This window comes from Pungitius pungitius, chromosome 17, assembly GCF_949316345.1.
Source record: "Pungitius pungitius chromosome 17, fPunPun2.1, whole genome shotgun sequence".
In the NCBI taxonomy this organism is placed as follows: Eukaryota; Metazoa; Chordata; class Actinopteri; order Perciformes; family Gasterosteidae; genus Pungitius; species Pungitius pungitius.
The window spans coordinates 5,362,730-5,373,174 of NC_084916.1; the positions used below are offsets into that span (position 1 = coordinate 5,362,730).

Sequence of the window (10,445 nt, forward strand, 5' to 3'; positions counted from 1 at the left end):
AGACTCGACAAGTCACATCAACGTCAAATGTTTTATTGTGAAGATCATGAGATCACCATCTCTCCTCATCTCACTCATAACTTTACATTTGCAATTTTTTTGCAGGTACGTTATCCTCCAGGATTTGGTCTTTTTTTTCTGCATTCATGCTCCCTGTACGAGCCTTCCAGGGCCTGATGCTGCCACCACCATGCTTTACGGTGGAGATGGTGCTTTGTGGTCATGCGCAGTGCTTAGTTTTCACAAACACAGCATCTAGTCTGACAGCTAAATATTTCAGGTGCCTAAATTAGCCTCTGGCTCATTTATAGTAGAATGTTGTGAATTATACCTGCAAAATAAATAATGACGGATTCAACTGAACTCAGTTAGATAATGGAGTCGGAAAGATTTTGGTACCCATCTTGTGACTAAAACTTTTCAATCATTTTATCTCGGAGTTGCATCGACTGTTGTTTTACCGTCATGTTGCCATTGAAGCAGGATTACTCATGAACCAGACACATCAAATGTTAGCTGACATTTACTTGGCTGCTGTGGTTTTTCAGACGGTCTTGATTGTGAAGAACGCATCCAGTTAAAGGGTTTGAAAAAAGGTTGGATTTTGTCATTTAAAAAAAGTAGGACATACTTCCTGATGCAGTAACCAACCGATGAAGTATTCCAACCAGTTCTCATGATACACACACACAATTAAAATAGTTGATTTTATTTATATAGTATTGAAGTTATAAACACCAGGCAGTGGCTTTACACATCACCATAGAAATGAGAATTGAGCTGTGGATAATCTCCCAAAGCAAAGTACAGTACAGTAAAAATCACTCCAGCAACTGCACAGCCTTCTTGTTGTGGAAACCAGACGGTTGGAACAATCAGTGGTTCTTCAAACAAACCCAAGATGACATGACATGTTGTGTTACTTGTATCATGGCTTCGGGATCACAAGCAGCCAGCACTGTAGACTGCAAACTTGTTTGAACTTCAAGTTCAAGACAATTAAACAAACTCAAAAGAGCATTACCAAAAGTTCAATCCTTGATATTTACTATTTCCTTCTAGAAACACATTATCTCCGTCCGTCACACTGATAAGGTTTAACCTCAGAAACATTAAATACAAAAGAAAGGAGTAAGAAACATGAGGCCTTCCATTGTGAAGGCCTCAGTATGCTACTAACAAAGCGCACACCAGTGTATTTCAATCAAGTCCACCCAACGGAGTTAGAGGCATGAGATCATCTCTCTGCTTTAACTGGCGTTGTGCTTCGTCCTCCCACTGCTTCCCAGGCCGTGTTCAGCAGCACCTATATACATCAGGTATTTGGTGTTTTTACTTTCTGGCACCTACAACTCCCTCCCATTATTTCCTAAGCTTCCAAAAGAAAACCTAGTGATGTTTGGGCTGACTGAGACCTTGTATGTGCGCACATAGTGTTTAGACAAAGTAAAGCCAAGTCAGCTGATGGAAGGATGTCTTCTGGAAAGAACGCACTCTTCTTTTACAGGCAACACACAGCAGGTCATGTCTTCCCTGCTTATTGGTGGACAGGAATCCTAGAAGGTCTCCTGTCCATCCTGACCACCTCAACAGACCATGTCTGACAGAAGTTTGTTGGATCAAAGAACATGCCTCGCTCCAGCTGCACTTCCTGCTTTCTGTACATTTGCTATTTTCCTTTCAGTTCAAACGCAGTGAAATAATGTGTTTAATATTAACCAGCAGCCGAGTTTATACGGTGAGCTTTTGTATTCCCTATGAAACGTTAAGGCAAGCTTCTCATGTTGCTCAAACTGCCTGTAATTAGCCAGGTGAAAAGTAAGATCATCTAAAGAGCTGAATCAATTTCAACTTTAACCGACTTGCTGACAGTGAAAAGATGAACCAGTTCTCGCGTTTGGCCTCAGACACTGAAACACAGAGGTTTCCTACTAGCTTTTCCAATTGGCTAATGAATGTGAGGTAACCCTTGGCCAGTACCCATTGCCACTAGCTGTTGTGAAGCAGAGTGTGTGTTCTCTTTGTGACGCATGTGTTGCTGAATAAGCATTTCGTAACAAGCAGGTCTGGCTCCACACTTGCTGTCCTCGCCCATCGGTGCCGCTTTAGTTCCTTCGTGTGTCTGCTGCTATTCTTTGGTCTGAGAGGTGTGTGTCCCCCCCCTCTTCAACACCCTTCACAGAGTCTGAAACCTTCTCTCAGCTCCAGCTGACGTCATACTTCGTCCAGCCCTCGGGTGGAGCCAAGAACACCCGTTGCCCCCGGTACAGGAAATTCACCACGCCCCTGTAACCTGTACGAGGAACTCCAGATTTCAAGTCATCCATCACCCCTAGATTTCGAGCAAAGACTTTAAAGCTGTCCCGGGTCGAGTACTGCACCCTGTACGGGGCAGGGCCTTTTAAACCGCCCCCTTGTTGCAGATCCTCAATCCTCACCAGATGGGTGCCATAAATTTCCTTTATAAAGTTTTCATCATACTTCTCTTTCAACAAATAAGACAAATCTTGTTTGGTAAAAGGCACAAATTTAGTGTTGAGCTTAATATAGCGAAGGTACTGGTCAAAGAATTGACCTAAACTGACGCCTTTCCGGCCAAAGGTCATCGTCCGGGAGATTTCGGGTCGGATGCAGGAGCGGTCCTTGCGTTGCTCTGGTTGACGCATCCAGTCGTCCCAGAAGGCCGAGGGCCACTTGGGCTCTAGTTCATTCCACATCTCCTTCAGCAGCATCCAGCCCAGACCGGGGAAGAAGTCTGTTCTGTAGAGGAGCTCGGCTCTGGATGGGTCCACCAAGGCGTCTCTGCCGTTATCGTTCCACGCAGAAACGCACCACAGGGTGGGGTCCGCTCGCAATATCGGGTACAGGGCTCGGAAGTACTCAAAGAAGTCCGGAGCCACCTTAAATGAAAGAGAAAGAAGCACAGTGGTGAGCGTTTGCTTCAGAAACACAGTCTTAGATCAGAAAGCCTCGTTACACTTATATGCTCGGCTATCATTTTAAAACGTGTAATTCAACTCTAATTAGCACAGAACAGCATTAAAAAAAAATAACTGGGTCCGTTGTTTTTAATCATGATTCATAATATTGCACTGAACAAGCTTTAGGCCCAAAAACTGAGAACACAAGCACAAATACAACAAGCACAGTGGGTCAGAGTTGAAGGAGGGACCTGGGTTTCCTACTTCCTTTTAGGGACGTCAGCATGTTCCCAGCTCATGTTATTACAAGGAGAACTTCAAAAACAAACCCCACATGAGATCAGCAGGAGTTGTTCTTTTAAACCGATTGTTCAAAGTTTTTATGCAAACAATTCAGAAACAAAAACTGGAAACTGCTCTTTATCAGGGGGGCTTGTTTAATGCTTGCACTGCATTTACTCATATCTTTGTAATGTAAAAATGTGTGCTGTCAGTTAAACGCGTTATTTACGACGTTACTGCAAACCCATTTTACCCGTTTTATTTATTTTGGGGGGGGGGGAGGGGGTGTGGATGTCTGAAAATGTCAACAGGTTTGTCTGTTGAGTATCTGCTGAAAGCAAAGCAGTAGTAGTTTACCTTTTATTGGTAACTTTACTGTTACGGTTCATTGTTTCTGAAATCAAAGGCCTGACTGCTTTGTTCACAGCAAACTTTTAAGTAAGTATTAAGCCATGGTTTGAGTGCACTACAGGCCGAGTCCTTGTTAACCTGAAATATGCACTTTTTATTTTGTACCGCACTGTTTGGCAATGTTGTTTTTCAAAATAAAACATTTGCATAAACCAAGCCAATCCACTTTTCCATGTCGATAAGAGCATTAAAACGAAAAAAAGAACGGAAAAAACAGAAAACGTGCTGGAGCCCCCACGTCTCGTGGTAAGTTTAGCTAACTACAGTAGCCTTGTTAGCTTATCGTAAGGTTTACACTGACATGTGGGACAACCAAACGTCTCGTGGACGACGCTAATGCTATTATGTTAAATGCAATGTAGTAAATCAGCCTGTCTTTTAGTTTGTTCTGAATAGTTAACGTTAGCCTCCACTTCAAACTCTTCAAAACACAAGATTGTGGAACAAAATTGTAACACAACTACGAGAGCTCTACTATAGCACAATACCAACTTACCAAAGTCTATAACGTGACGATTAAAGCCCTGTTTTTGTCTCTTTTAGTACTAAGCAAAGGCTTGTGCCGCCTCAGATGAAGGAGTCTGGACAGAGAACATCCGCAACATGCTCGTCACTTGCAAAGACTTTATTGATCATTTGAGTTACTTTTAGAACTTTATTTGCACTCTCTTTACTTTTAAACGTATATTTACACCTACATTTGGCATTACTATTCAATGTATTTATTATGATTTGTATTAACCTGTTACTCAAATACATTTGAATTTCAAAATACTTCATCTTTGTTTGGTTCTACACTCCTACACTGTGGTAAATAACTGTTTTACTAGTCGACTGATCCAAAAAATAGCAGATAGATTAGTCCATTACAAAAATAATCGTTAGTTGCACTTTTTTACCAAGCTCAGAGAGACAGGTGCCAGTTACGGGCAACTAATGTGACTGTCTGAGAAGGAAACGGAGTGCCACAGAATCCTGCCCTTAATGAACCAATGGTGGAGCTGCAAACTCTCCGGTTTCCCCGTGTGACACACACACACACACACACACACACACACACACACACAAAAAACCTTGGTCCGTGGTGGTTCCGCTTCACCCCCCCCCCCCCCGTGGACCATATCGACCACGCCACTCCACCGTTAAAATAGGACAATTTAAGTGTTAAGGGTTTCATATTGGACTTAAAACCAACTCTGAGGAAGAAACAGTCTGTGATCCAGAACACACGGAGCCCCACATAGTGAAGGATGCGACTGGAATCCACTCCTGGTGAGAGTGCAGTCATCACTTAGTCATGCTGCGTGGCCCATATTGAGGAGTTTTTCTTCGGTGAACACTTGAGGCCATCATGGAACCAGTGTGACCTGCGCTATCATTAACCCACATTTGAATAGAAGCCAAATGTAATTACGCTTTGGCAATGGAAAGGCCATCAAACATCTTGTAAACTGCCGAGCTCACCAGACACAGCATGATTACAAAGTCCCTGTGTGACCTGGACTGATACACTGAGTCACTGATCCTGCACAGCCAAACGTCTTTGAACTTTAGGAGCACAATAAAAGCACAGAAACTTGCAATGGAACGCTGCAGTCTTTTTTAATCCATTGGTCATTGTAAACACAGTAAAGCTGCAGCAGACCAAATTTAAAACACGTGTATCTGCATGTTTTACTAACTTTAAACAGATGTCATCGAGGTCTGTTAAACTTTTCTGAAGCACTCTACTGTTGGACCAGTCTCAGTGAGTTGGACCAAATCAAAGAAGTACTTTAACCCACCCTGGAGGTACTAGTATATTTTTAGATCAACAGTACAATGAGCAAATGAATGTGTGTATGAATATGGAGTGCTGGATATGGTTAGCATACAATGACCTGCTGAAGAGGTGCTAGTTTGTAAAGTGCTCCAATCTATAGACAAGATAAAGTGATCTCTTCAGCGTCTCGTCAGTAACTTGGATTATTCCCTTCAAGCTGCTGCTCCGTTATTCTCGCTGCATTGCCGAACAGCTGTCGGTCAACACTACATCCATGAACCATCGTAGTATGTACAGACATTCAATTGACACATAGCTGACAGCACTCACCTCCAGGTCATCCTCCACTATGACCACAGTGGAATGGGAGAAGGTGTTGAACACCTGGTTGAGCGCCCAGTGGTAATGTCGGGCAATTTTGTAGTAGCCCTGGAACTTCCTGTGCTCTGGTCGAACTCTGATGTCAGACAGGTCCGGTTGTTTAATGTGTGTCACTTGATCCCCATACGAGCCAATCACTCGAGCCGTCTCTGCGTGGCCGCAGTCTTGGCTGACGATGATTGGATAGAGTGCTGGGGAGGGCCGGTACTGGATTAGTCTGTCGAGGCTCCGTTTTACCGTCACTCTGTCACAAGCAATGACTAAAACGGGAATGACAACTTCCGGATTGGCAACAGAAGTCGGCAACTCGTTGCTCTGAGCAACGTCTTCCTTTATGCTGATGACCTGATGCATGTGTACCGCAGTGTGTGAAGACACTGTATGAACAGGCTCTGGTGGGGGGTTTTCTTTGAGAGGGAGTGGAGGGGTTGAGGGCTGGTGGACAACCTCTTGTTGGACTTCTTTTGCATCCTCGGTTTCTCTTTTCCCGACGTCGTTCTGCCGAGCCCACGATGCCCGGTGACTTTCAATCTGCTTCAGTAGCTCTTTCTGGGTCTCGAGCTGAATTTCAACCTCCTCTGCCAGCCTGATTACCTCTGCGGCCAGGTTGACTCGGCCTCCTTTCCCTCTTCCCAAGGCCCACTCGTCCTTTCCTCCTGGTTCTGCTCCAACACCTTCTCCGAGGCGGCCGATAGGAGGACGACCCCAAAGATAAAGTAGAAGCAAAGCATTCCAGGCCACAAAGAGGAAAGCACCGCATAGTATAAGAGAACCCTTCTTGCGAACCATGGCCCAATGACCCAAGAAGTGCTTGTGGAGGCTGCAGGTAGGGAACAAAGTCAAACTCCAACAGGCAATCCCACAAGGTTAGATCTGATCACATTTGATTTTTTTGGAGAGTCATCCTATGTTTTGGTTGAGAGGCTGTCAGGAGGAGGATTGGGACATTGTCTGAGATGGGACACAAAGTCAGTCAGGCGATGGGAGGTTTCACAAGTGCCGAGGAGAATTAAAAAAGGGGGAAGTGGGGTCACTGTGGGTGTTGGTGAAGGGACTTCTTGGACATTACCCTTTGGCCATCCTCCTGAAAACAGAAGAGCAGAACAAAGAATCAACAGAATGAACACAGCTCATTTAACTGAACAGTAAGAAAAGCACTTTCCATGAAAGCACTGGACACTTGAAAGAGAGACGAGACACTGTCAGCAAAGGCAGCAACTGTATCATTGCCTCTTATGTACATGTGTGTTGGATTGTCAAATCATTCAAAGTAGATTAGACTTACGAAAGTAGGGCGAAGATATTACATTTTACTTGAGCCAAATACATTTGGCTTTTTCCTAGAAGTGACTACATCTGTATTTGTAATCAAATAAGCACACATGTATCTTGTTTTTAGATGAGCAGAGGAAAATAATACTTAATACATAATATTTGATTGTTGCGTTTTCCCTGTTTATGGCGTTACAAATTGGAATGCATATAGACTTAAATCGACTTTACCACATGTGATCAGCACATTTAGTGCTTTGCAGGTGCAAAATTCCTTTTAACGTGACACAAACAATAATGAGAACAAAACGTTGCACAAGTATTGACCCCCATGAGCCAATATGTTGCTACACATGGCTTTGCACATCTAGAGATCCATTCTTTTTCCAAGTTTCTTTTGCATGGTAGTTCCGCGCATACAGGGAGGCAGAGCGACTACTGCCCAAACCACTCCATAGTAGCTCTTTAATGATTTTACACCTGTGTCGAGTAAGCTTTTTGTAACAATAACTCTGCCATTGTAATGATATATTATTATTGTGGCCATTGCATCTCTTCCTGTTCATGGTGCTATCAGGTTTGTCCCATTGTAGACATCACATCTGCTTCATAAGACACACCTAACGGTGTTCCATTCCTCTTCAGAAGTGCACTTAACCTGCTCAGTAAGGCAGGGTCCCCGACCACCAACCAACCAACCCTAAAATAAAAGCGTATTTTGTAGTGTTTGTATGCCACACCTCCAAGGCCGGTCCGCAAAATATTGTCTAACAAGGAAACGGTCCCTGAGGGAAAAAGGTCGGGGACCCCTGCATTATGTCAAACAGGATGTCCTGCTTATCTGCATGTATTGGTAGTTTTCACTGAACAAGGTGTGGACAAAGATATCAAAGAGCTTTGCGCTGATCATGAGCATTCATGTTCAGATTCTGTTAAGGTACTGTTCTAGACTGAAGGCACAAATGGGCCCTTAGTGCCATTTTGTTGTGCCTACCAACGACTTGGATGAAAATGCTGACTCGGCACAGGAGCATAATTCACATCCCTAGTAGTCTGACCCCTTAACTACAACACAACGCGTAAACCAGTTTCTCTGGTTGCCCCTGCTCCAGCTGAAGAAATCACTTTGGGATGTGGGAAACACACTCATGTGCTCCTGAATGAAGACTGAAATAGAGTATTCCAATGTAAGTGGCGGTCCACCCAGAGAGGGGAAAGAAACTTGTGGACAAGATGGGAGCTGGATCAGTGTTTCCCACCAATTACTAAGACAATGGCAGCCGGCCAAAGGCTCTTTTATTTGGACAGTTTCATAGTGAACCGCAAATGTTTTTACACTTTTCAACAGGTGGCCAAGCTAACCCTCTTTGTGCACACTTCCTCTGAAGTGATGCATACCAGATGGACCACAAGCACGCACACTAGCTGAGAAGGTCTCCTGTTGGAGCCATACTTTCAATATTTTTTACAAAACATAATATTTATTTTGTTGGTATTCATATTTGAAATAAGTGCACTGGTAAATAACTTTCTTTGTGATTAATTAGACGGACCTGACGAGGATCAGCGGATAAGAGGAGTCACGGCGCTTCCTTTTTGTTGGATCCAGTAAGCCGGGGGACGGCGGCTGGCTAGTGAGCCATGTAGCTTCTCCTGGGACCACGCTGACATGGCTGGTCAATGTAGACACTAAAGACATTTACATCTCTGATGACATGAGAAGCAAGTGAGAAACTTGTTTTGTAATTTAGTTGTCTGACATTTACATACTATTTAAATAACCTTTATATTGAAGAAAGAGTCTGACTTTTTACAGAACAAAGTCCAACTGCCGATGAACAAACATGCCCCCGTACAAATGTGGAAATGTTTGCACATCCCTCCAGCCCAGGGTCAAGGGGTGTGTGATAGTGAAGGTGGGCTTCTGTCCAAACAGATGGAGGGACGTAGTGAGGGAGGAAGGTCACACTGACTGCTCCACAGGAGATCCTCAGAATTAGAAACCTAAACCAATTACAGCTGATAAATATAGCCGTGCAATAATCCTGTAGTGGGGATATTTGACTAGAAACAAACACTGATCACTCTCATCAATGCTCTGCATGTTTACCTCTACCAGCACGGTTTATCTTCATATTTGCATCAGGCTATGAAGAATCAACCCCACCACCCATATGCTAGGATTTAGGGCCAGGGGGATTGGGCTTTGGGATGATCAAACATACCCAAATTCCTTTTTAGAATTCTAAGATGAGTCAAAAACTGTTGTTCATAATACTTTATATACGTCATATTTGGAACATTAAACAAAAAATAAGTACGAGGGTTAAGTGCTTCTCGGTTTGACCGAACATAAGCAGATCCTACAATATTGCCTGATAAATTGAAACGTTTTTTAGTTCGCAGGTCCAGACATGAAAATGTTTTCTACAAATTTACTCACAAGAGTTGTCCACAAACAATAAGCAGGAATTTAAAGCTTAAACAAAAAATGGACATGACTTCTGAATTTGAAAACAGACATAGAATATGAGTTCTCATAAAACGACCCACAAACATCCTCACTAATACCGTCAACTATAACCTTATTCTACGTGGCCATTTCCAGAAAGACGGACAGTTCCCACTATGTGGCTCTGAAAAGTGAACCAAACTCAGTACACTGATGAACACACACTTAGAAGGTACCTGGCCTTATTAAATACCGATACCAGTGTTGAATTACTCAGCTGTAATGAAACACTAGACTATGGAAATAAAATGTTAGTTTTAAAAACTACTTGTGATATAAATCGGGTAAAATTACAATATAAGACCACAACTTTTTGTGCTTCAAAAAAGTGGTCAAACAAGGAATTAATATTCCATTTGATCATGTGCCGATACACAATGCAGCCATTGGAGTCAGTATCACTCCCCACGAGTGGACTAAAGCTAATACGAGGGACTAAAGCAGTAACACTACACTGTTCCATTCAGGTAGAACAGAACAAATGTCCAAGAGTCACACGTGACTAAAAGTGAAGTCCGCAGCGCGTGACTAGAAAGTGCAAAAGTAGACACGTTACCCACAGGTCGTCCCTCCGAGCTGCTGCTGCTGCTGTGCTCACTGAGCGCACCAGCTGCAGCTCAAGCCTCTTCTTCCTAACCCCCCCCCCCCCCGCGCCTCCTCCCGGTAGACAACGTGGAGCGGGCTGGTAGGAGCGCACAGAGGAGCCTGCGGCAGACAGGTGACCTTACTGAGGCATCGGACCGAGTAGCAGCCGGCGGAGAGGTCGCAGGACCCCGCTGTGGGAAGCCAGTGAGCCGCTGCACGCGAGGCCTCCAAGACCGTAAAGCAGCAAACACGTGGTGAAGTGTCCACGCTGCGCATAGTGGGTCAGCGGCAGCCTATGGACACGGAACCCAGCCGTGAG

General features: G+C 43.9%; 1 protein-coding gene across 7 annotated transcripts; it reads right to left on the reverse strand.

Moving 5' to 3' along the window:
* Positions 1 to 620: 620 nt before the first annotated feature.
* mgat1b (alpha-1,3-mannosyl-glycoprotein 2-beta-N-acetylglucosaminyltransferase b) lies at positions 621 to 10,425 on the reverse strand. Of its 7 annotated transcripts, none has more exons than XM_037473437.2 (4): positions 10,098 to 10,178; positions 8,583 to 8,736; positions 5,707 to 6,841; positions 621 to 2,900 (listed from the first exon to the last, which is right to left on the reverse strand). In XM_037473437.2, the coding sequence occupies exons 3-4, from the start codon at positions 6,544 to 6,546 to the stop codon at positions 2,199 to 2,201; spliced, it is 1,542 nt and encodes a 513-aa protein (XP_037329334.1). In that variant the 5' UTR covers positions 6,547 to 6,841; positions 8,583 to 8,736; positions 10,098 to 10,178; the 3' UTR covers positions 621 to 2,198. The 7 variants fall into 7 exon arrangements, with proteins under 7 accessions (XP_037329334.1, XP_037329335.1, XP_037329337.1 ...); XM_037473438.2 differs by having other exon boundaries at positions 10,102 to 10,163; XM_037473440.2 differs by having other exon boundaries at positions 8,583 to 8,718; positions 10,102 to 10,141.
* Positions 10,426 to 10,445: the final 20 nt, after the last annotated feature.